Source organism: Seriola aureovittata, chromosome 21 (genome assembly GCF_021018895.1).
Source record: "Seriola aureovittata isolate HTS-2021-v1 ecotype China chromosome 21, ASM2101889v1, whole genome shotgun sequence".
NCBI lineage: Eukaryota > Metazoa > Chordata > Actinopteri > Carangiformes > Carangidae > Seriola > Seriola aureovittata.
This window is the reverse complement of record NC_079384.1, coordinates 3,381,789-3,406,098: the sequence shown is the minus strand read 5'-3', so window position 1 is coordinate 3,406,098 and position 24,310 is coordinate 3,381,789. Positions and strand designations below refer to the sequence as shown.

At 45.7% G+C, this 24,310-nt stretch overlaps 4 protein-coding genes across 4 annotated transcripts; 2 read left to right on the top strand and 2 right to left on the bottom strand.

Annotated features, from left to right (window-relative positions):
- The first annotated feature begins 131 nt into the window (after nucleotides 1–131).
- LOC130161960 (cytochrome b-245 chaperone 1 homolog) lies at nucleotides 132–3,111 on the top strand. Its single transcript, XM_056365363.1, has 6 exons — nucleotides 132–279; nucleotides 1,263–1,350; nucleotides 1,446–1,487; nucleotides 1,573–1,743; nucleotides 1,858–2,002; nucleotides 2,295–3,111. The coding sequence occupies exons 2-6, from the start codon at nucleotides 1,263–1,265 to the stop codon at nucleotides 2,449–2,451; spliced, it is 603 nt and encodes a 200-aa protein (XP_056221338.1). The 5' UTR covers nucleotides 132–279; the 3' UTR covers nucleotides 2,452–3,111.
- On the bottom strand, nucleotides 3,026–6,934 carry hexdc (hexosaminidase (glycosyl hydrolase family 20, catalytic domain) containing). The gene is made up of 12 exons (XM_056365357.1): nucleotides 6,658–6,934; nucleotides 6,456–6,551; nucleotides 6,227–6,342; nucleotides 6,032–6,119; nucleotides 5,789–5,953; nucleotides 5,534–5,717; nucleotides 5,097–5,168; nucleotides 4,822–5,020; nucleotides 4,265–4,426; nucleotides 4,087–4,194; nucleotides 3,766–3,855; nucleotides 3,026–3,434 (listed from the first exon to the last, which is right to left on the bottom strand). The coding sequence occupies exons 2-12, from the start codon at nucleotides 6,540–6,542 to the stop codon at nucleotides 3,263–3,265; spliced, it is 1,443 nt and encodes a 480-aa protein (XP_056221332.1). The 5' UTR covers nucleotides 6,543–6,551; nucleotides 6,658–6,934; the 3' UTR covers nucleotides 3,026–3,262.
- A 90-nt stretch (nucleotides 6,935–7,024) lies between these two features.
- uts2r2 (urotensin-2 receptor 2) lies at nucleotides 7,025–17,178 on the top strand. The gene is made up of 9 exons (XM_056365359.1): nucleotides 7,025–7,236; nucleotides 7,825–8,045; nucleotides 8,668–8,743; nucleotides 8,815–8,857; nucleotides 9,394–9,458; nucleotides 9,606–9,662; nucleotides 10,018–10,171; nucleotides 10,713–10,836; nucleotides 16,474–17,178. The coding sequence occupies exons 1-9, from the start codon at nucleotides 7,169–7,171 to the stop codon at nucleotides 16,608–16,610; spliced, it is 945 nt and encodes a 314-aa protein (XP_056221334.1). The 5' UTR covers nucleotides 7,025–7,168; the 3' UTR covers nucleotides 16,611–17,178.
- LOC130161954 (urotensin-2 receptor) lies at nucleotides 16,519–22,586 on the bottom strand. Its single transcript, XM_056365358.1, has 2 exons — nucleotides 20,123–22,586; nucleotides 16,519–16,652 (listed from the first exon to the last, which is right to left on the bottom strand). The coding sequence occupies exon 1, from the start codon at nucleotides 21,254–21,256 to the stop codon at nucleotides 20,171–20,173; it is 1,086 nt and encodes a 361-aa protein (XP_056221333.1). The 5' UTR covers nucleotides 21,257–22,586; the 3' UTR covers nucleotides 16,519–16,652; nucleotides 20,123–20,170.
- Nucleotides 22,587–24,310: the final 1,724 nt, after the last annotated feature.

Here is a 24,310-nt window from a genome sequence, read left to right as displayed (position 1 = left end):
TGGTTTTTTTTTTTAACTTGTCACTCTGGTTTTATGAGTAACATGTTTGGGTATAAACAGAACACACAGCAAAAATACTTCTGCTTTTAAATCTAAACAGTGAAGCTTTTATTTTGAAAACGACCACGTCCAATCAGAGCTGACCAGGAAGGAAGTGTCACCCATTGCAATAACACGAAAAGTTCCTTCCTTATAATTCACTGACCGCGTCTACACGTCCTCGTGCTCTTTTCCAGAATCTTGTGGGCGGGAAACTTTAGGAACGTTTCAGAGTAAAAGGTGAGTGTGAAGGTGAGATGAAGATTCATGAAGCAGTTCATTAAAAGGCCTCAAGAAAAGGTTAATTTCTGATGCTTCATGTTAACACGGCGACACCTAGCGGTCAGAGTGAGAAACCAACAAATAAAAACGCTCCTGTATCACAAATTAAAGGGAAACCGTGATTTTAATTGTAATTAAGTGTTTTTAATTGAAGTGTGAAAATTGTGCAGTCAAAGAACATGATGATAAAAATTGGGACTTGGTTTTGGACAGACCATGGCTTGATTAAGCTGTTTGGGGGGGGGGGGGGGATCTACTCTGTGGTTATTAGATTAAATAGATTAATTTAGAAATTTGCAACATACAAACTGAAATAATGAGGGTTTTAAAACTAGATGTCGACACGGTGGAGCTCTGTCCTCAAGTTGTGACAACAACACAGAACCACATCAGACAGTATAAACCATTTATTGTGGTGTGATGTGACGTATGAAGACAAACACAGGCGTAAACAAATCAATGAATTATGGCTGAACGTGACTGAGTGAGAGATCTGAAGAAACAGGACTCTTTGTTATGTGTCTTTGGAAACCCAATCTGTGCTTTAACTTCTAATAAAGAATCAATCAATCAAAGAAAATTATCTTAGACATGTCACAGTGTTGTAGAAAATAGAAAACATTTAGAACTTTTATTTTGCAATCATGCAGAACGTCATAAGGCAGTAAATGTCATTAGATCCCTGGTCTTGGCCCTGGAGGTGTGGGGCCCAGGGTCAGTTACTGCAGCTATTGATCATCCAGACATGTTACTGATTCAGATCCAGTTCACTGTCACTGAGCTGAAATCCTGCAGGCAGATGTTACTGGATACCACTCAGCATGTGCAGGAACATATGTATTTGTGATTTGGTAAACTGGCCCTTTAAGGCAGGTGCGCTCAGGTAAAAGAAGCTTGTAGTACACATGAAGTAGTTGATTTGTATCCCTGTGTCTGCTCAGATGGGATACATGATGGTAGAGGAGCACAGCTCCACTCTGCTCCACCTGAAGAGGTCCCCAGGTCTCCGGTCCTGGTCCCTCCTGGTCGGTAAGTGCGTGATCCTGCAGACCTACGAACTCTCTCATTAAAACGTCTCTTCCTGTATCGCCTTCAAAATAACACGCCTCTCATTGTAACTACAGGTATAGTGTCAGTTGGGTTGGCAGCTGCGTACTACAGCTCAGGTACAGTTTGGATTTCCTGAATCATCTGTCCTTCAACATGAACCTTCTACACGTGTTCATTGTGTTGTGTTGTTGTTGTGAACAGACAGCGTCCTGTGGAAACTCTTCTACGTCACCGGCTGTCTGTTTGTGGCCATGCAGAACATGGAGGAATGGGAGGACGCCGTCTTCGACAAGACCAGGAACCTGATCGAGCTCAAGACCATGAGTCTGTACGCTTCAGTCCTGACGCTGTGGAGGAAGGGCCAGGAGAAAAGTCAGTACTACAGTACTACACAGTACTACACAGTCAGTTCTACACAGTCAGTGCTACAGTCAGCAGTAGCAGAGTGTGTGATCTTCTTCTTCTTCTTCTCTCTCTCTCTGTCAGTCGTGCTGGACTTGACTCAGCTGTGTGACGTCTGCGTCCAGGAGGAGAGGGTCCGGTACCTGGGGAAGGGTTACCTGCTGATGCTGCGTTTGGCCGCAGGCTTCTCCTACCCCCTCACTCAGAGCGCCACGCTGGGAGGACGCAGGTCTGTGTCATGTTATAATGTTGCTGGTAGAACTAACAGGTTAATTAAAGGTTCATATCGTATAAAGGCAGATGTCCATGTGTTGTTTTATTATAAAGCAGGTGTAGTTTCTATATTAATATTATTAATATAATATTAATATTCTGTAACTGTTTATTTTGTTTCCTGTCAGTGATATGGAGGCTTTGGCCGCTCTGTAGCAGTGTATTTTCTGTTTCCTGTTTCCTGTATGTGATGTGGAAGCCGTTGCCGCTCTGTAACTATGTATTTCCTGTTTCCTGTGTCCTGTCAGTGATGTGGAGGCCGTGGCCGCTCTGCTGAAGCGTTTCTTGGGGCTGGAGGAGCAGCAGCATCTCAGGCAACAGGAGGAAGACTACGGAGAGGAGGAAGACTCTCTGGACAACAGCAGCGATGAAGCTGATGAAGCTGATGAAGCTGATGAACTCTGAGACCTGTAACTGTAGCTGTGAGTGGATTGAGTTGGGGCATTATGACTGAGGCTTTAGAGGGCGTGGCTTCAGTGATGACTTCATTACATGTTATACAGAAAGCATGTGCATGTGACACTGAGGGTGTAGGCTTTTTAAATGGCTCCTTACACACTTTCTTCTGTTGTTTATATCTGAGTTCAGGTTATAACAATGAAACATTTTGAACAAGGATGAAACATCCTCCTCTTGACGATCTGGAGACAGAGACTGCAGCTCATCAGGTCTAATGACTGTGTGAGGATCCAGATCCACATTAACTGTATTAACTGTGCCTTCTACTCAACTAATGACTGTTTATGTGGAAGCTGTTCCCACGGTTCTCTGGACCCCCCCACTAGCTGACGCTCGTCTATTCTAGACTGTAAACTGTTTCAGACATGAAGGGCGAGATGAGACGAACTCTTCAGCTGCTCTGTCTCTCAACATGTTAAATATGAACCAAAGACTGAGTCTCAGGAAACACTTTGGTCCAAGGTTTTATCTGTTTATGTAACTGTTTGTTTGTGTGAACTGAATCAGGGCTGATGACAAATGTTTTTTGCTTACTGTTGATTTTATTGTTTGTTGATTTGTTTTTATACATTTACAAGAATGATATAAAAGTGTTTTATACATGAACCAGTTCTGTTCATCGTGTTCCTTCTTCTCTGAGCCACAATCAGCTGTTTGTTCTTTGCACTAAATCAGGATGAAATCAAATTAAAGACACAACGTCTGACTGAGCTGCAGAATTATAATAATACTACTAATAATAATAATTATTGTTATTCTACGGGACCATCTCCTTCACACAGGCCAGGACGTCCTCTGTGATCCTCTGTAGAGGAGCCATCACTGGGCTGACGTGCTCCTCTATCCACTCCTGAGCAGTGCATTCTGGGTAAAGACGCACCATCTCCTCTTTCACCGCCTCCACCTTCTGCTGCAGCGTGGTCAGATACCTGAGGACAGGTGAGGGGGGAGGGTATAGGAGCTGATGTTTAGCTCCTGTAACATTCACCATGTTCTCCACCTTAGCTTAGCATTGTAAGATGCTAACATTTGCTAATTAGACTGAAATAACTGAGCTGAGGCTAATTAACTAATCACAGTACAACAGGTTTGTCTGTATTTAGTAATAAAATTAATAAAGTTATTGACATAAACATTCAAAACCCGAAACATTAAAATTTTATTTCTGATAAATTTAATTCTCTGATTAAACCACAGTTCAGACTTCATACTGTAGTGTTGCCTTCATATTCAATCACAGTAGAAAAAGTGTCTGCTTACGCCGATGCTTGGCTGTGAATCGTCATGGTGATGAGTGGGGTCACCGCCCTCCTCTGTCGTTGGTAGGGGCTGAACCATCCTCTCACAGCCCTGCAGGAAACACACACCTGTTCAGCTCTTCTCCAGGTGAAAGGAACCGTCTCACATTTTGGAAAATGCACTTGTTCAGTTTGTTGCTGAGACTCACAGTATAATGAGTTTAATGTCAGACCAGCTGTTTACTCCGTTTTCTGTCTCTATGCTAAGCTAAGCTAACTGTATCTGTGAGTCAGTATAGTTAATTGAGGTAGAGGAGACAGGTGAGATGAAGGTTGGACTCACATGCTGTTTTCAAAGAAGCGGATGTCGTCTGAGTTCAGCAGGTGGTTCAGGTCTACGATGAGCTCAGCCAGTCTCCTCCCTGGGAACAGCGAGTCCTCCTCAGGTGTCCTGCAGGAACAGAAGCTGCAGGTACTGGTACATCTCACAGAGACTGTAGATCAGACGGTACAGACCTCACCTGTCCAGGTCCGTCACCTCCACTGAAGACACACCCAGCCGCTCACACACTCTGATCTGAGCCTCAGCACTGAGCTGACCCTGGACCAGCGTCTGCAGACAGGCTCCCAGTGAAGGCAGAGCCACAGGCATCAGCTCACACAGCACAGACAGGTGGTCATACCTGCCGGGGGGGGCAAGACAGGACAAGACCAGAGCATGTTACTTGACCTGATGTCAGACACTGAGGTGTGACATCACTACCGAAGGAGCCAGGTAAAGTCCTGTTAGTGAACAGGCAGTAAGGTGGGTCAGGTGAGACAGGAGACTGATTTTCCTTCATGTGGAGGCTGTTTTCACCTGTGTATCTTTACCTGTGTGTTTACCTGTGATAAAACTACAACACTCAGTCCTGTGTATCAGTGACCAGGTTACACTCTCCACCCAATCAACACAGTGTTGTGTGATTGTGTGTGTGTGTTTGTTTGTGTGTGTACATTGAACTATTGAACACTGAAATAAATACACACACACACACATCTGTCTGTGGACAGGTGATGACACCTGGTGAACCCTCACCTCTGCCAGCCTGTGAGGGCGATGCCCCTCAGGTGTACGCCTGCAGGTAAAGCAGCTGCCACCTTCAGCCACTGCTCATGGTTCTCCACGTGTCTCATAGTGCCGGGCACACAGGTGTGAACACAGGTGGAGCCTTTAAAGGAGCTGGCGGCCCACAGCTGTGACAGTCCGGCTGTGTGGTACTTCTCCAGCAGAGACACTGTTCAACACAGAGGACTCATCAGACAATAGGGACAAGAGCTCAGAGGTCAAAGGTGAGAGAACACACTTCCTACCAGTGCTGTCCACATCCAGATCAGGGGTGTAGTCCCACAACATGGGCTGGACGAGTCCCACCAGACCACTCTCTGTTCAACACAAGGACATATTAATGAAACTGTTAACGACAGTTCATAAAAACAAGGTTATATTATCTCTATCATCTCTGTGCTAATGAATAATAATAATCCTGTTGTTATAGTAACTTCTGTCTCTGTGTAAGAATGAATGAAATAAAAATACTCAGGTAAATACAAACACCTTTAACCTGCATTAGGAAACATTCATGACTTCTGACGCTTCTCAGGAGCTGAGGCTGTTCACCTGATGCTCAGAGTGTTCAGTTTACCTGTAAGACTGTGACATCATCAGCCTGAGTCAGCTGACTCATGAGGTACATCTTTGTTACCGGGTGATGGTTTTAAAGCTGTAGAACACCTGTGTTGTTCCTCACCTTTCAGAGTGTCCTGGTTCATGCCTCTCATCATATCATCCCACATGATGATACTCAAGTGAGGCCACGCCTCCTTGATGGCCTTGGCGACCTTGGTCACATGACTCAGGAACAGCTGCTCCACTGTGCGTCCAGGTGAAGCCAACCACAGCTTTGACTCCTCCCCCTCACCGAGCATGTATACCTGAGAGAACACGTGACAACTGATGACATCAGTCATATGACACACCTGGTCTACAGGAGATTCATCCTCACCTCATCGGCTCCAATGTGCAGAGTGTTCACACCTGGATGCAGCTCCACCACCTGCCTCAGCATCTCCATCACCAGCTTCAGCCCCTCCTCTCTGTGAGGGTTCAGGGTGCCCACGCAGTGAGGCAGCTCCCTGAGGCCCCACAGGGGACGATGCTTCAGCACAAACTGACAGAGGAAACAGACAGCAGGTCAGACGCCGACACTGGGCTCTGTCCCACAGTGAGCAGGTGTCTGCTGTCTCACCTCCATGTGGCCAAACGTCTGCACCAGGGGGACCACCTCCATGGACTTAGACCTGGCAAACTCCTGCAGAGATAATATTTCCTGTCGGCTGGAAACACAATGGTCAGACTTTATGACCAGATATTAAATATTATCTCCGTCTCACAGTGAGGAAAATCACTCTGTTAATGAGGCAGGTAAAGAGTCACACTGCACCTGTAGGTGGGCGGAGCTGTGCCCTGCAGCAGCTGCAGCTCCCCCTCATAAGGAAACATGTCCTCATACTCCACCAGCAGACCCTCCGCCCCCAGCTCAGAGAACAGCTCGATCAGCTGATCACATGACCATCATCATCAGGTCAGCAGGTGAGTGGACAGAGAAAAGGAAATTACACGGTGACACAGGTGTGAATGTGCTGCAGACCTCAGGACCCTCCTGGTCGTACCTTGTGGAGGTAGTCTACTCTCGGGGGGGCACCTTTCAGATCCAGGTGAACCAGTTTCTGTCCTTCGGGCCACGGTGGACACTTCATCTTGTCTCACTGTGCACACGAGCAGAGCTTCACGTTGACAGCAGCAGGTACAGGTGTTTGTCACAGGTGTGTGTCCACGTCTGAGCCTGAACAGTAGATCATAGGTTTGACTTACCTGGACAGCAGAGACCAGGTGGGACCCGGAGATAGGAAGTCAGAGGCGGGGCACTAGACTGAGGATTCTGCTATTGTCGCGCAGATCAGATCACCTTTTTCTTTTCTTCTTCGTCTTCTTCCTCTTCGTTTTAATTCGGACGCAACCACACGGAGCTTTGCCGCCACCTCCTGCGATGTTATACCTGTTATCAGTCCAGTGTCGTGTACTTTGATTAAATGGTCCACAGACGTTAGCAATAAACAGAGCAAGCGATTGATTAGTTCAGTCTGAGCGGGAAGAGCAATGGATGGCAGAGCGCTCGATCCCCGCTGTGTTTACAGCTGTGCTGTAGTCCAGTTGAATTGGTCCAATGAAAACGTTGCTTTCTTTTCCGGAGAACCAATTGGACAACCGTTAGTCATCCACCCGGAAGCGGAGATTCTCAGGTAACGTTAGCTGCTGTGAACGGAGCAGTGAAGAGCTTTTAGTGAATTATTATGTTGTAGATGAGCTGGAGGTCTGAGTCAAGATGGCGCTGGTACGAATGAGGAACGCGAAGGGCGGGAACTCCACAGAGATAGAGAAGAAGATTAAAAGGTGAGGAAATGAAACGATACTCCGCGCGTGTGTGCGTGTGCATGCGTGTGCGTGTGTGTTTGTGCGTGTGCATACGTGTGTATGTGTGCGCGAGCGCACGCGAGAGAGAGAGACTGATTACAGAGGTAAATGTAGAGACAAAAACATGTTGATGAGTTCACAGCTTCATTATCACTGTGGAGGACACACTGACGATATGGTCATCAATAAATACAATAATAGAAAATATAAATAAAGTGATTAAATTGATAGTTACTTGAATCAATAACTGAATAAGTACATGAGGATTGTACGGTGGCCCTGAGGGTTCAACACACTGCAGCTTCAGAAAACATCTTCATCAATCTGACAAGACATGAACTGCAAATACAACACAACAGAAGTGTTTCCAGGGGATACTAAAAAGTGATGAACCAGATTGGTACACATATGTATATAGATATGTATTATAGTACATCCATGTGCACTTATTGTTGAATTCTTTTAACTTCAAAAGTCCCAGCAGGTTCATTGCTGTTTGAATTGACTCTTTGACTTTAAGTTATTTGTCTCTCACTGACACCTGGACCTTCTCTCTGTCTTGGTCAGGGGTCATGCTCTGAGGCAGGGGTCTGTGTGGAGGGGGTACCGAGGACTCGTGGCCCTGCTGCTGGTTGCCGTGTGTGTGTGCAGGACCTGGTGGTACATGAGCTCTGTGGACAGTGACATCACAGCGACACTGGTCAGCCAGGGGGAGCTGGTCTCCCCTCACCCCAGAGTCTACACCGTCCCGTGCTCCGAAGACTACGAGAACTACAAACGCTACCCAGGTGAGGTTGTGACCCCTGACCACTGTCACACCTGTCGTCTGTGTGTTACCATGACGATGTGACAAACCTGCTACATAGAAAACTTGTCAGTGGAACATTTCTTCTTCTACTTCTTCTTCTGTCAGTATAAAATAAATAGTGTGTTTATATTTGTTCCATGAAACAGCACAGACTCCACTAGATGGCAGTACAACTCTACTGAATGACATCACCTGTTCAACTGAGGCGGTTTAATAATGTTTCCTTAAGTTAAAGTTAAAGTGAAAACAGCCACATGCGGCAGTTCACAGGTTCTGACCCTGAATCAGCTGGTTTCACCCAGAGTTACACCTGCAGGGTTCACGTCTGACAAAGATCCACAGAGTCACTTCAGGTGGTTTAATTCTGTTTAAGGGGTGAGACCACGACCACACCTGTAAACACCACACCTGTAAACAGCATTTTAATACCTGTGTTCCACCTCATGTCCCCCGTCATCAAAACTGTCAACTGTCAAACTACAGTCATCATCGTTGGAGGGGAAGCTCTGAACTGTGGGACATTAATGAATAAACTCTGTCCTCTCCCTCCCTCCATGATGCAGCTGTTTTTTCTCTGATCCTCTCCTTCTTCTCTTTCCCAGGATGCACCCCTCACAGATGTGGCCGTGCAGTCACAGACAGTGTGGTCAGCAGGGAGGAGGCTCAGGTGCTCAGGAGGTAAACACTGTCACAGACAGCAGACTACCCGTGTCCAGGTGGATCATTAAATACTTGTGTCTGACCCACAGGCTCGCTGAGAGGGGGCTGGCACTGGCCGGGTCAGAGGGAGGGGTGAGTATATGAACGCATGAAACGCTCTACTCCAAACACACCTGTCTCTGTAGGTTGTTTATCTTTTTCCTTTATCTTTCCTTTATCTTTGCGGTCACGATGACATCATTCTAGTCTGTAATCAGAAACACCTGGACAGCCTGAGACCTGATTCGTTTCAGTCTCTGAACCTCAGATGGTTGGACGGTCTTTTCATCCGCAGTTTTGTTAGATATAAGTAGAACAGTGTTGTTGTTATTTTATTTCCTGCTGTAATGGACCTGTCCTGCCACTAGAGGGCAGTCTGCTCCAGTGAGTCCAGACCTGATGGTTTCTGACAGACACTACAGTGTGGAGTCATGTTCCTGTCCAGAAACGTTTATGAAGTGTTAAGACCCTTCAGTGAGGGGGGAGGAGCCAAGAGCTGACCACCAATAACAATAGCAAGTGAAGGACAGAGTGAACAACACGAGGCCACAGTGGAGCAGCTGAACCTTCAATCAATCGCTGCATCAGCAGTCAGCTGATTTGTCCTGTTTTGACTTTGACCCCTCCAGGCTTCCATACTGGACCTGCACTCTGGAGCGCTGTCGATGGGGAAACAGTTCGTCAACATCTACAGGTGAAACTACAACAGTACACCTTTTCATTTCTCTGCGTCTGTGTTTGTGACTGAAGCGATGACACCCTGCGTGTTCCACCGAACCTGGTCCCTCATTTTAATCAGCCTCATGCCGGTCTCTGATTGGCTGTTGCGATGTTTGTGCAGGTATTTTGGGGATCAGATCAGGGATGTGATCACACCTGAGGATTTCCAGCTCTACAGGTGAGGAACCGTCATTCAAACCAGTCATTCAACTAAAGCACAGACCTGATGTTGCTTTGTGACATCATTCCTTATTAAACGATCAGTATCATGTGATGATGTCATTGAATGATCAATATAATGTGATGATGTCATAGTCCACAGATCTGATGTGTGGGGTTTGTCTTCATGTCTGTCATGTATTCCCACCTGTAGGAGGTGAATGGAGATAGTTGGTCTAGATATGACTCCTCATTAACCCCGGTCCCCTGACCTGCATTTGGTTGTCATGACGACTGAACTGACCAGTTTTTCAGTGCATCATGAATCGGTGAAATCTCACCACTTCACCCTCACCCCTGTGTTTCTCCATCAGAGACGTACGTGAGAGAATCCAGACGGTCATAGCTGAGACGTTTGATCTGGACCAGACTCAGATGTACCTCACCAAGCCCACCTTCTTCTCCAGGATCAACAGCACGGCAGCCCAGACCCAGCACGACGAGTACTGGCACCCACACATAGACAAGGTAACAGCATAGATACCTGACCAGGTGTTACTGACGGAAGATCTAGACCCTGAGTCTAGGATCTGGACCTGTTCTGGGACCATCTGTAGTAACATGGCCGAGGTGCGACCTGCTCCCTAAATGGACTGATGGGAATCATTTTTCTTCAGGTACCAGTCAGTCTCTCACTGAACTTCTTCCCTCGATGATGAATGATATTAAAATAAAATAGATAATAATAAAATATTAAAGATTTTACTGATGTAACTTTTACAAGTTTTAAGTGCAATTAACTAAACAAAAGCAAAACCTACCCTCAACCTTCAGTTCTTCTCCTGTATATGTGTGTGTGTGTGTGTGTGTGTGTGTGTGTGTGTGTGTGTGTGTGTGTATGTATACACTCACTACACCATCCTGCAGCCTGTTACCATGGTGATATACTATCATTCTCAGTTTCATTGTCAGAGTGAAGTTGTTAATCCTTGTCTACAAGTCACTGGTTGAATGAATCGCCGTCAGTGAAGTGAGGTGTTGATGCAGACACTGACTTCCTGTCTCACAGGTAACCTACGGCTCCTTCGACTACACCTGTCTCCTCTACCTGTCTGACTACGGCTCCGACTTCACCGGAGGAAGATTTGTCTTCATGGACCAGACTGGAAACCAGACAGTGGAACCCCGGGCAGGTAACGTAGAGCCACTTCCTGCTTCAGTGATGGTGGAGCTGCTGTGAGGCGGTGACCCCTGTTGACCCCGTGTTTGTCTGCGAACCACACTTAGATATGAGATGTCATTATCACAGTGTAGCTGCATGAATAACCTGCAGCCGGTTTATCTCCAGTGTGTAGCGTAATCCTCTGTCAGTGTGTAATCATCAGCGCTAACTGCAGGGATTAGGCTCTACCTCGCCTACAGGACCTGGGGGTGGTTGATACAGTCTGTGTAGGAAATATTGGTCAGGCTCAGAGTAAATGGATATTTTAAAGCTGCCTGTGAAAAAAAAAAAACCCAGCTGGCAACATAACTCAGTAATATCCTTGACTGGGTTGAGGGACAATTTCCTGAAGCATCATGGGACTTGAGGCAAAGCTGAGGCTTTTAAAAACAGGGGAATTGGATCGGGTCTCTGGGGAACTGGTGGAAAATCAGAGAAGTTTCCGAGCCGGTCATTTTAGAAGAATGTGCCAGGAGGAGCTGCAGACAAGTTTCAGACGTCCGGTTAATGGCTGGAGAATTTTTCTGCTTCAGTTTTGAGCGACTGTTTCCACCGCTTCACCGAAAGTTTTTAAAGGTCTTTATCCCCGAGGTAAAATCTGTCCTGTCGGCCTACCTCTGCAGCGAGTCTGAGCTCTGAAAGATTCACCGACAGTCGGTCGAAGGAAAGGTGTCAGTCGTGTTAAAGTCATTCATACAACAACAACAAACTGTGCATTTAGATATTTTAATCTAAAAAGAAAAAGTCGGTAAGACTAGTTAGCAGGATTAGTTAGTAGGATTATCTGCCGTTCTTCAGTCTGTGACCTGATTTACAGACTGGACTTGAGAGGCTTCTGGATAAGAAGTGAGTACAAACTGTGTCTTGTATTTCGGAGCAGCTCATCCTTCAGCAGAGCAGAGACTTGACTCACCTGGTCAGGTGAATCAGCTGATCACTGTAACAGCTGCCCAGTGTAATTCTGTCTGAAGTCAACCTCCATCTCTATGTGCAGCCTCAGTAAACTGTGATGAATGAGTGAAGGCTGGGTGAATCGTCTCCTGAGGCCACTCCCTCTTCCTGTCAGTGTCACTTCCTCTCTGTCAGACCTGATTACAAAACCTGTTCACCTTTTTTCCTCCTCCTCCATCATCTCCCTCCCTCTCAGTCGATTCCTCTGCCACTTTTAATCAACAACAATTCAAAGAAGACCCCCCCCCCCCACCCCACCCCACCCCACCCTCCCCACCCTCCAGTAGCCAGTCAGTCTGGAGCCTGTTACCCAGCAGAGACCAGCAGCGCACGGTCTCGGTCTATGAGGGTGTTGACTGAAGGACATGTGGTGATACAGAGTGTGACAGCTCGTTGTTAACAGTGCAGCCATGTTTGATGATGAACTGAGAATCACCTCCAGAGAACAAGGGGGATGTTAAAGCTGCTGTCCTGTCTCTGAGGTCCCCAAAGAGAGAGTCCTGATTCTCTGCGGAGCCTGATCCAGAATCTAAATATGACAGAGACTTTCAGAGCAACCGGTGCGATTACACCTGTCGCTGTGAGTTTTATTTAGAGGAGAAGGAGTCATGCATAATGCATCAATAGCCAGGATCATCTCCTCTTGATCACCCAGGCAGCGTGCTGAGCAGGTGACTGACAGGTTTGGACTAGTGAGGGTCTGATCCTCGTATTAGTTCACACAGATCATGATGCCTCTTTGAGCTGACAGTGATGAACAAGGTGTAATTATAACACCAGGAAGACAATCAAGAGTGTAATGACACTGAGAGAAGAGGGGGAGGAGGGAGAGGAAGAGAGGGGGAGGGAGACTGTGTCTGTTGAATGTGAACCTGTCCCCTTCAGGACCAGGACCAGGACCAGGACAGTACGGAGGGTGGGCACAGACAGGAAGTGGACGGAGACAGATAAAGTGTAGATATGCGATGGAGAGATGTGGTGTTCAGCTGCAACGTCAGATACAGAGACTGAGTCAGAGGAGACAGACCTCACAGCGGGATCAGATAACCGCCATTGTCGACGGTATGACCTTGGTGTCTGCAAACAAACAGACAGTAAACACGATGAAAACGTGTCTGGACCTGAACTCTCTGTACATCACAGAGCTGGTTCCTGTTTGGAAGCTGCTGCAGCTGCGTCTTTATGATTAGAATTACGCATAATTAATTTACTATCAGTTCATCTGAACAGCTGCATTTTCATAACGTTGGTGAATATTCTGACTTTTAGCTCCCAGTAGAGGTAGACGGGTCTTATCGAAGCCTTCAGCCGAGACACAGAGTAATCAAGGTGTGTTTGTGAAGATTCTCAGTCGTCCAGGTCTTGGTATCTCTTAGAGCTGTATGAAGGTTGTGCTGGAGGATCTGAACATGCATCCACAGAGGACTCCACCTGATGGCCGACTCTCCTCAATGACCCCACAAGGAGTGAAAGCCTTTCAGGTGAGAGGTGAGGCGTCTTCAGCTCCAGCTGCCGTCATGAAGCTCTAAGAGGAAAGTAATCGAGGGAAGTGCTTCAGGGAAAACATTTTCCACCTGAAGCTGCATTTAATTCAACATCACGCTGTGTCATCTAACTTTAACTTCCATCCCAGCCCTCTGGAGACACCACACACTCTGTGTGATTCATCCTCCACTAATTAGTTATGAGGCTGGGGAGTAATCGATAAAGTGAGTGGACATTGTGTTGATGTGCTTTTGTATTTTGCTCAAGCAGCAGACCTTGGTATCAGCACCGAGTGAGTCACGGACCGTTTAGCATCTTATTAGCCTCGCACACTCATCCCAGCAGGGTCTTGGGTTAAAGACCTCAGTGAAGCTGGAGTGTGAGACTTTTACAGATAAATAAACGTCTGTTATAAAGGAGTTCACACAGAGCTGATTATCAGCTCCAGGTGAATCTCTCTGTCTTCTGTAGTGTACCACAGTTTTTACATCTGGTGTCTGTGGTGACGTTCCTGTGCTGGCCCAGCGGCAGTGATATATATATATATATATCATGTCAATGATTGGGTAACTGTAGAGACAGAGATGGAGCTACAGCAGCAGGAGTGTGACGAAAACATAGGAAGTGTCCAAGGAAAGTTTCTGACGCTCCAGATGAAAAAGAAACTTGGCGTTGACAGATTCCCTGTGTGGCTGAAGAACAGGACAGAACTGATCTCAGTAGTTTCTCAGTGACAGAGACTAGCTAAAGCGCTAACAGACTAGAAGACAGAAGCTAACCATCAGTTCCAACCAATATTTTTTATATGAAAACACTGTAAAAAGAGGATTTGACATGAGAGCTGTGGTGAAATGGCTGATGAGCTGGCTGTTTGTCATCATGTCATCTGACCTTCTCGTCATATCAAGAAGGAGACGTTATTGTTTTATCTGTTTTGTTTCCATACAGCCAATCAGATGGCTTCATTTGTGTATAAAGCGGTGATGTCAGCGCTGTGTCAGAGCCAGACGGTCACACTGAGCACACTGAGTGCTCCTGTTGAAGCACAGACACATTCACAGAGCAGTGAGTCCAGGTCTGGACTGGTCCTGTGAATCAGGAGCTGATTGACATGCAGATTCAGTCTCAGGTGTTATAGACAGGTACAGGTAGATGCATTCTGCATGTGTTACACAACTGTAGGAGAGAATGTAGAGTAGTGTCTCCACTGGTAATAAACCAACATGTGTAAATGTTTACAGGCTGAATTGATGGTCAGTATCTATCCTGACTTCCACTCCCACAGTTTGAAGCAGTGAATCGGGAAGCTGAGGTTCAGTCCTGTAACTGCAGAGTGCTTTTGTTTTGAAAAGTCTGTGCTGACTTCCTGTGCGAGTTTCGCTCCAGCGTGTAGCCACTGATCTGCTGCAGAGCCTCATTCTTCAGTGTAGATGCTGAAACATTTATATTGGGATTATTTCATTGTGCAGTTATCTAAAGCTGCGTGTCTAATTTGAGCTCCTGGACGCAACCTCCTGTTTCAGTGACCAACACTCACTGTCCCTGCAGCTCTGTTCTGTCTCAGCATCACTTCACTGTCTCAGGCTTTTCACAGTAAGGTCTATTGTTTGTCTGCAGCCACTGATTTCCCTCCACATCCCCACGCTAATGCCCTGCCAGGGGGATTTACACACACACACACACACACACACACACACACACACACACACACACACACACACACACACACACACACACACACTCTAAGTCATCAGGATTCCTTGGAGGAAAGTAGAGCAAACAAATTGGAGCAGAGTGATTCCAGCTTTTTATTCACATTTACATAACGAGATAATGAGTCTGAAAACTCCTGAAATATAAATCTCTTAATTATAGGACACATGAGCTTCATGAACACAGGTTGTGTTTAGAGACAACCACACTTTACCATGGAGACTTCACCCCGAGCAGCTTCACCAAACTCCCACTGAGTCCGTCCAAGAGGAAACTGGATCAAATGTTTTAAATGATTTCAGCTGACAGTCAGTCTGGAGTCTGCACTGAATCTCCACCACTTCATCTCTGCATGGTTCCACTTCTTTGTGTTTCAAATTCCCTTCAGTTCCACAAACAACATCTGCATAATACACAGTCTGAATGAGCACAGCGTCTTTCACGAAGGAGACGAGGATTATTTCCACAGTCGGAGCACAGCACACTGCTAAAGCTAATTAACTAATTAACACTAGACACAAATGTAAATGTGACAGTTTGTGATTTTAGGATGAGCTCCACATAACTGAAGATCTTTCTTTATGAAAAAAAAAAAAAAAAATGTAGCTCAGCATAACTGGAAGCAGGAGTTAACAGTTAACGTGGCATTGTCAGAAACAACATCACTGATCACCAGTTTTAATGTGAATATGAAGGAGAGAAATTTAAATGTCACAGATTTCAGAGCTGGAAATATGGAAATCTCCACAGACAAGATTTACCTTATCTTAGCTTTAGCCTAGCTTAGCTTAGCTTAGCTTGACAGTGACAACAGGAGAAAACAGCCTGGTGGTTAAAAAAGGTTAAGGTTAAAAAAACAACCAAAACTCTAAAACTCACTAATTAACCTAAACATGTTTAGCCTAGCTTAGCATGAAGGAAACAGTTAAGTTACCTCTGTAGTAAACTAGTAAAGGAGAAAAATTTCTCAAATAATAAAAAACTCTAATAATCAGTAAAGAAAAAAATCTGCTGTAATCACTGTTTCCTCACTGTGAGATAACCTTGGGCTAACTGACCAAGCTAACTGACCAAGCTAACTGACGTTTGAGCAGCAGCAGCAGCTCAGAAACACTAAAATGAAATAAAACTAAAAATTTTTTTTTTTTTTTACATTTCTGTTTATGTAAAACAAACAAGATTCAATATGTTAATTACCACGGACGGGCTGCCTCCTGTACTTATGCTAAGCTAGGCTAACTCTGTCCTGTGTTCAACACAGACATGTGACTGATCAGTCTTTAAGATATTGACCAAACATTTCTTTGTATTAGGTGTGTTGTGTAAATGTATATTTGAACTGTTTGTCTTTATGCTAAGCTAGGCTAACTGCACCCTGACTCACAGACCTGACTCATTGATCATGCTTCCTCTCCTCCTCCCTCTCCTTCCTCTCCTCCCTCCTTCCCTCCTTGTCCAGGACGAGTCTCCTTCTTCTCCTCCGGCTCTGAGAACCTCCACCGTGTGGAGAAGGTGACGTGGGGGACGCGCTACGCCATCACCGTGTCCTTCACCTGCGACCCTGCACACGGCATCTCTGACCCCGCCCTGCCCTGAGGCACCCTGGGTGATGGCGCCGCCCACGGAGTTGGACGAACCCTGTAACAAAAGAGGAAGGACAGAGTGAGGGGCTGTTTGAGAAGGTTTGACTGTTCAACCTTCAACATGTGTACATGTTATTTTCAGGTGTTGACTCTCACTGACTGAGAGAGTACACCTTCATCCTCTCCTGCAGTCTCTGATCTCACTGCTCCGTCCTCATCGCTGGTCTCAGGTCTGCCTGGTTCTTCTTCATCATTTGGGATCCAGCTCTCTTTTCTTCAGAGAGGCTGAAGCGGGATTTCCTGTGTCACCACACGTTTCTCATTTGAAGCACAGATATAGATCTGTTGAATCAATCCTTCGTCATCCTCTCCCAGCTCTGACCCAGGAGGAGTTTTCTTCTAAGAAGAACCTTTTCTCTCAGTGACGTTAACATCTACTTCAACATGGTGGAGAACAGCTGAAATAAAACACTGACAGTTCCTGAGAGGCTCTTCTCTCTTCTCTTCTTCTGTTTTATATCATCATTAATCTTCTCAGTGTCAAGTCTAATATTCAGTTCTCATTAAATGAACTAAAATCACTCCGATTTATTGTCTGTTTGTTACCGAGTCTGATTCTCAGGTCTGAACTTTCCTGTTATTTACACACGGCATCTTCGTCTCACCTCTTCTTCATGTGTCTATAGTTCACGTTAAACTCATGACAGAGTGAGATGTTGGTGAAGATTCCTTCTCAGAGTTACTGCGAGGTTATTGGTCGGTTTCCTGTTGTCCAACAAGGATTGTTAATGAGATGGTGTGATTAGACTGTCAGTAGCTGTTCAGGTTCAGAGGTCACAGCCTGTTTCATTCGTCTCATCACATTTTCCTCCAGTTAAAACAAACTAAAACTAATATTTTCTCCGGGTGATTAAAGGAAACTGATCTGTTCCTGATCCGCTCATGTTATTGACTTTGGCTCCTTGCTGCTCCACGTTGTTCTGGTACATTTTGTTCATGCAGGAACCTCTATCAAGAAAATGGTTTAAAATGCCAGCAGCTGTTTCCATCTCAGACCAGACCAGTGTTCAGTCCACATACACTTTACATACAGACCATCAGCTGTAGAAATACACTTCACATACAGACCCTGCTGCTGTAGAGATGTTAATGTATTTTGTATTCTCTTCGCTTGTGTTTCTGAGCCGTCTGAAACCTGTTCGTGTGATCAGTCACATCTAGTCCGCATTAATTTGTGTTAACACTTAATTATTTTTAATGCTGTGAATGCTTTTCAAATCATTGCGCTCATAAAACAGAATTAAATTTGGTTTTTTTTTTTTGACTGTTGCAGTGGAACAAAGTGAAATATTACACTGACGTGTGAACACCTGTTAAACTGTCACATCCAGCAGACCTGCAGACAAACTTCAAACATCGTCTCAGAGTGAACGAACCAACAGCAATAAGCTCCTCAGGTAATGAAGGTGAAAGAGAAGCTGTGGTCACTCTTTCTTTACCTCCTTTAATCCTAATGATGAGTTCATGATTTCTGTTTCTTTTCACACAATAATCTCAGACAGAGACGGTTACGGTGTCAGGGACAGTGAACGTCATGTGACCTTGTAACAGAGTCACAGCATCACGGCTCCACTCCTGTGTAAAGCAGGATATCAGAGACAGACGTGATGTCAGACACCTGAAGAGAAGAAAGTGTTCTGTCACAGAGTCTCATCCTACAGCTGTGAGTTAAACAAATTCAAACTGTCTCAAAGTGAATATATGAAAAAGGTTCAGGGTCTCTAAACTAGAAGTTACTGACACAGAAGAAAAGAGCCTCGAAAGAAGAAACCTATTTGAATTAATATGAGAGAGAGATTTGTGTTATTAGTAATAATATAATAATATAACACCCCCCCTTCCTTCCCTGAAAACAAAGAGCAGGAGGAAGAGGGGCTTCCTTCAGTGTGTGTGTGTACGGGGGAATATGAATAAGATCTGATGATACGACCATTAATTAAAGGAGTAACTGTCCTGTTTATTGTTATCTTGTATTAAATTAATGATCCATTGAATCTGAATTAGATAAACAGGTTTACTTATCACCAATCAAAAACTAAATTGAAAACTAATTACTGCACTTATGATAAAGTTCAGTTAATTAGTTTATATTGAATATTATTTCAGTTACAGTATCAGAGTAGAGAACCTCCTCCAGCTGTGGGATGAACAGACTGTCAGACTGGAGAGGAGAAGAAGAAGAAGCTGTGGCAGAAGAAGAAGAAGCTATGGCTGTGGCAGTAGAAGAAGAAGCTGTGGCATTAGAAGAAGAAGCTATGGCTGTGGCAGTAGAAGAAGAAGCTGTGGCAGTAGAAGAAGAAGAAGCTGTGGCAGAGTAGAAGATGAAGCTATGGCTGTGGCAGTAGAAGAAGAAGAAGAAGGCTGTGGCAGTAGATGAAGAAGCTATGGCTGTGGCAGTAGAAGAAGAAGCTATGGCTGTGGCAGTAGAAGAAGAAGCTGTGGCATTAGAAGAAGAAGCTATGGCTGTGGCAGTAGAAGAAGAAGCTGTGGCATTAGAAGAAGAAGAAGCTGTGGCAGAGTAGAAGATGAAGCTATGGCTGTGGCAGTAGAAGAAGAAGAAGGCTGTGGCAGTAGAAGAAGAAGAAGCTGTGGCAGTAGAAGAAGAAGCTATGGCTGTGGCAGTAGAAGATGAAGCTATGGCTGTGGCAGTAGAAGAAGAAGAAGAAGGCTGTGGCAGTAGAAGAAGAAGAAGCTGTGGCAGTAGAAGATGAAGCTATGGCTGTGGCAGTAGAAGAAGAAGAAGAAGGCTGTGGCATTAGAAGAAGAAGAAGCTGTGGCAGAGTAGAAGATGAAGCTATGGCTGTGGCAGTAGAAGAAGAAGCTTTGGCAGTAGAAGAAGAAGAAGAAGGCTGTGGCAGTAGAAGAAGAAGCTTTGGCAGTAGAAGAAGAAGCTTTGGCAGTAGAAGAAGAAGAAGAAGGCTGTGGCAGTAGAAGAAGAAGCTGTGGCAGTAGAAGAAGAAGAAGCAGTAGAAGAAGAAGAAGAAGAAGCTGTGGCAGTAGAAGTGAGTTACAGAGACTTCAGTCAGAGCAGAGGATCCTTCAGTGTCAGGAACTGTTTTATTAACGAGTCGTGAACTCTCCATAAAACATGAGGAAAGTTTCTGCTCATTAAAGAGGAACCTGAACAGAGACTGTCGCCTTCCTTATGATGAAGCTCCAACCTGCAGAGTCATCATCCTCACTCAGGTAAGTGGGCCACAGGTCACTGGAAAACAGCTACAGGTGTTTGACTTCACCACAGTGAGTGTTTGTCTCTGTGGAGACTCAGACCAGGGGGAGACTCAACATTATAGAGGAGTATAGATTATAGATTATAGATTAACATGTGATAGGTTGAAGAGGTCAAATCAAATCAATCATCCATCACAATAAAAGGTGTCAGGCTACAGTGACAGTAGTTAAAGAAGGAGGAGGAGGAGGAGCAGAGACAGGTGCAACAGGATACAGTAGATAAAGTCGTCTCACCTGTCGCGGCTCTGAACGTTTCCTCTTCTCGCCCACGTGGCTCACATGTCACTTCCGGGTCCCCATGACCAGGGTCTCGGAGGTGAACTCGAACTGGTTGCTGGAGGACGCGGACTTGCCCCAGGAGTAGAGGCTGGGGGGCCGCTGCTTGAAGGAGGACGTGTACCTGTAGAAGCTGCGGTGGCGGTTCTTCAGGTACTCGCGGTAGTTCTTGGTGAGCAGCGTGTAGAGGAAAGGGTTAATGCAGCTGTTGCTGTAGGTGAGACTCGCCACCAGGTAGTTGATGCAGGTGTGAGTCTGCGAGGCCAGACCCAGCGGCTCGGTGTGGTACAGAGGCAGCAGCTGCCAGATCCAGAAGGGCAGGAAACAGGCCCAGAAGACCAGCACGATGGTGAAGATCATCATCAGGACCCTCTGCTTCGGGGACCGGCGGCCGCCCTGGATCACGCAGCTGCGCTGGGACTCCAGGTAGGTGCGCGCCAACCTGACGTACAGGAAGACGATCACCAGCCCCGGGGCCATGATGCTGGTGCCGAACAGGACCGTCACGTACACTTTATAAGCCAGCGGTGCCCACGTGGGCGCGCACATCCTCTTCACGCCCCCGTTCGGGGCGGTCTTGGTGGTCTGTGCGACCATCACCATCATGGGCACCGTGAGGAACAGAGACAGCAGCCACACGCCCCACGCCAGAGCTTTGCGGTAACTCTTGGAGCGTCTCACCGTGTCCAGCGGCTGGGTGACGGCCAGGTAGCGCTCCGTGCACATGACGGTGAGGGTGAAGATGCTGGCGTGCATGGTCAGCAGGTCCAGGCTCAGCAGGACGCGGCAGCCCACGTCCCCGAAGTACCAGTCCTTCAGGAAGTAGGTGGACACCACGAAGGGGATGGTGGACAGGTAGAGCAGGTCCGCCACAGCCAGGTTGATGATGGAGATGTACATGGAGGTGGCGAAGCGGATCGAGTGACACATCACCACCAGCGTGTACACGTTCCCCGACACTCCGACCACATACACCACGGAGAGCAGCGTCCCGAACGTGGAGGTGATGACGAGTTCATGGTCCACGGTCCCGGACCCGGACCCGGTACCGACCCGGGGCGGACTCTGCAGACTCGCGGACTTGTTGTTCATCGCTGACCCTGATGAGCTCCCCTCTCTCTCCCGGGTGATTCTCCGGCTCCGCGCGGCTGGAGAAGTTTGGAGAGATGCGCACCGAGTCCCCCCCCCCCCACACACACACACACACACACACACACACACCTCCCCACCTCCCGCTGCCTGCCGCTGTTTGCTCCTGACGTCACCCTAGTAACACAAATGATATATAAAACATTCAAACACTGATCAGATCATGAATGAGGAGAGGAAGCTTTGTAGGACACTGATGGTTTTATTGAGAAAAGATCCAGATGTTTAATTAAAGGTTCACTGACTCATTAAAATGAATGAGACTCAGTTAAAGAGTCAGTCCAGTTATTATAAATCTCTGATGTATTCATGTTCTATAGCTCATTATCTTATTAATTAACAGTGACATGATTATTTCTCTGGTTCAGATCAGCTGCTCCGTTTCCACCTGTCTCATAAATCACACTGAAACTGATCATTTTGATCATCACTCCTCCCAGTGATCTGACTCCTCCCACAGTGTTTTGCGTTGCCTAGCAACCTTGACAACACATAACTTTTTTTTCTCAAAAACTTGAGGTTTTAAGGCCCCTGGCTTTAACGGTTTTACCGATGAACTGAGCCGAAACCCAACACTTACATTTAACAGTGTAATCCTGAGCTTTATTATTGTTATATAATATCATCTATATATTATTACCATATTATTTTCATTACCAGCACGCAATGAATCTTGGGATAGGTTGGACCACGAAAGGCATCAGCATGACATCATCAGTGTCAGTGGTGCACAGGTCCATGTGTGGAGGAGTAAGGAACATGGAGAGCTTCCTAACTGAGTGAAATGAGCTGAAGTCTGTGAGCGGCAGCCGTGATCAGAGCTGGTCCAGTCCTCTAAATGATGAAGGAAAGGAGCTTCTGTGCTTCCTATCTCATCTCCTTTTAGCAAAGGAAACACTGGACCTGCCTTTACGAAAGGAAAAGGAGAAATGCCGTCCCACAATTCCTTAGTACAGCAACATTTAAAGAGACACACCATTGTGGTTTCACCTCGGCAAATGTAGAAACAACAGAGCCGTTGTTTTGTGTTTGTGATCGACTGAGCTTCAGATCCATCCAGATATAGATCTCTTCTTTTTCAGATCTGTGAAGTCGGGAGTCATCAGTCATGAAAAAGACTTTTCAACCGCAGCCTCAGTCTTCATGGGGGGGAGTGAGAGGGAGAGTAAGTACAGGTGAGCCAGGCTGTACGGGTGTGTCGCATCTTCTCCTATAAACCTCTCTCTCTCTCTCTCTCTCTCTCTCTCTCTCTCTCTCTCTCTCTCTCTCTCTCTCTCTCTCCCCCACCCTCTCTCTCTCTCTCTCTCTCACCAACAGAGGGCGAGCTCAGGTCAGTCAGAGCAGTCACATCTGAAAGAAGTGAATCACCTGAGGAGGAAAAAGTTTCTGTGTCCGTCTTATTCTCATCAGGTTTGTTCAGAATTATTATTATTATTTTTATTATGTTCATGTTTTACATTCAGAACCAGGACTGAGCTTCTTATATAACAAAACTAAAATGATTTACAGTCATTAACTTAATGTCAGGGTCGTTAAACAGCCGGTGTCCACCTCCTGACAGACACAGTCTTTATATCAATAATTACATAGAGGAGTCATTCCACAGACTAATTACCACTGTCCACAGCTGAGCTCTGATGGATGAATATTTATATAATTTATGGTCGTAGACAAAGTCGTTCAGGACGGAGGCTTCATGGGATCATCTCTTCTCTATCATTGTAAAATAAGAGATCAAACCTGTAAGAGCAAAGAACACATGACTTAAGCAACAAGTGTAAAACAGCAGAATGGTATAAAAGCAAACGGCAGAGTGATACCAGCTGTTGTATTTCCCTGGAGGCTGCTGCACATCTCAGGTGTGGCACCTGTCTGCTCCCTCTGTTTACACAGGAGTTTACTCGTTCACAACCATCCCAAGTGTTTAACTGATCAACATCACAATAAATGTTTCACAGCAGCCCTCTGAATATAATGATAATAATCACAAAGACCCCGTGGTGAATGTTTGATGTGTGGAGGATATTCAGGATATTAAACTTTATATTTTATATTTCAGTCATTCTGTGAAACTAAATTATATACCTGTGCGTCCGTCCATCCGTCCATCCGTCTGTCCAGGCACTTTCTCTATTTAACTAACAAATACCAAAGAGATAAAATCTTACTGTTGTATAATGTAGATACTGGTTGTTTACATTGTTGTTCTGATACTGATGGTCTGTGGTCTGGTATATTCACTGGGCTGATTGTGGTCTGGTATATTCACTGGGCTGATTGTGGTCTGGTATATTCACTGGGCTGATTGTGGTCTGGTATATTCACTGGGCTGATTGTGGTCTGGTATATTCACTGGGCTGATTGTGGTCTGGTATATTCACTGGGCTGATTGTGGTCTGGTATATTCACTGGAAATGACTCAGAGGAGGCAGATGCTGTTTAATTGATTGGAGACCAATTAACCGACTGATGAGGGATGTGACGTTGCATCACTGTGACTCAGTGTGAGACTCAGGTTCTGAAACGCAGCAGCTGAAGGCTGGTTGTGGTCCTACCTATGATGGCAGAGGATAGTTGTGTACCTGTGATGGTAGAGGTTTACCTGTGTGATGAAGACCTGCTCTGTATAAGACAGATTTACTGCAGGAGCACACGGAGCGCAGACCTCCCCAACATTTAATCAGTTCCTCTCTGATGACATATAACAGACACAGGTGAAAACATGGCCTGCTTGGTGCAGGTAATGAAAAGTGCAGTGACATCTAATACACCTGTGTGAAAGCACACCTGTGTGAACCAGAGCAGCGTCTATTGTCATGGTTTTCTTTTGGAGGCAGTTTTACTTAAAGAAGTGTTTAATGTTTCATCTTGAGCTCATCAGCTAATTATCACCTCATCTCTGGAAATCAGCAGAAATCATTAAAGTGTTAATTGTTTTTTATGAATATAACAAGGTCCCTTTGTTTTTACAAACCAACCTGTTAGTGTGTTGATTAT

Bases quoted from the DNA above. Each gene is read 5' to 3' on its own strand.
- LOC130161960 (XM_056365363.1), top strand. From the start codon at position 1,263: ATGGGATACATGATGGTAGAGGAGCACAGCTCCACTCTGCTCCACCTG. The intron at 1,744-1,857 runs GTCAGTACTACA...TCTCTCTGTCAG, and splicing joins GAGGAAGGGCCAGGAGAAAA to TCGTGCTGGACTTGACTCAG. The intron at 2,003-2,294 runs GTCTGTGTCATG...GTGTCCTGTCAG, and splicing joins GCCACGCTGGGAGGACGCAG to TGATGTGGAGGCCGTGGCCG.
- hexdc (XM_056365357.1), bottom strand. From the start codon at position 6,542: ATGAAGTGTCCACCGTGGCCCGAAGGACAGAAACTGGTTCACCTGGAT. The intron at 5,718-5,788 runs GTGAGGATGAAT...GTGTTCTCTCAG, and splicing joins TGCACATTGGAGCCGATGAG to GTATACATGCTCGGTGAGGG. The intron at 3,435-3,765 runs GTAAGCAGACAC...ACCTGTCCTCAG, and splicing joins ATTCACAGCCAAGCATCGGC to GTATCTGACCACGCTGCAGC.
- uts2r2 (XM_056365359.1), top strand. From the start codon at position 7,169: ATGGCGCTGGTACGAATGAGGAACGCGAAGGGCGGGAACTCCACAGAG. The intron at 7,237-7,824 runs GTGAGGAAATGA...TGTCTTGGTCAG, and splicing joins ATAGAGAAGAAGATTAAAAG to GGGTCATGCTCTGAGGCAGG. The intron at 8,858-9,393 runs GTGAGTATATGA...TGACCCCTCCAG, and splicing joins TGGCCGGGTCAGAGGGAGGG to GCTTCCATACTGGACCTGCA.
- LOC130161954 (XM_056365358.1), bottom strand. From the start codon at position 21,256: ATGAACAACAAGTCCGCGAGTCTGCAGAGTCCGCCCCGGGTCGGTACC.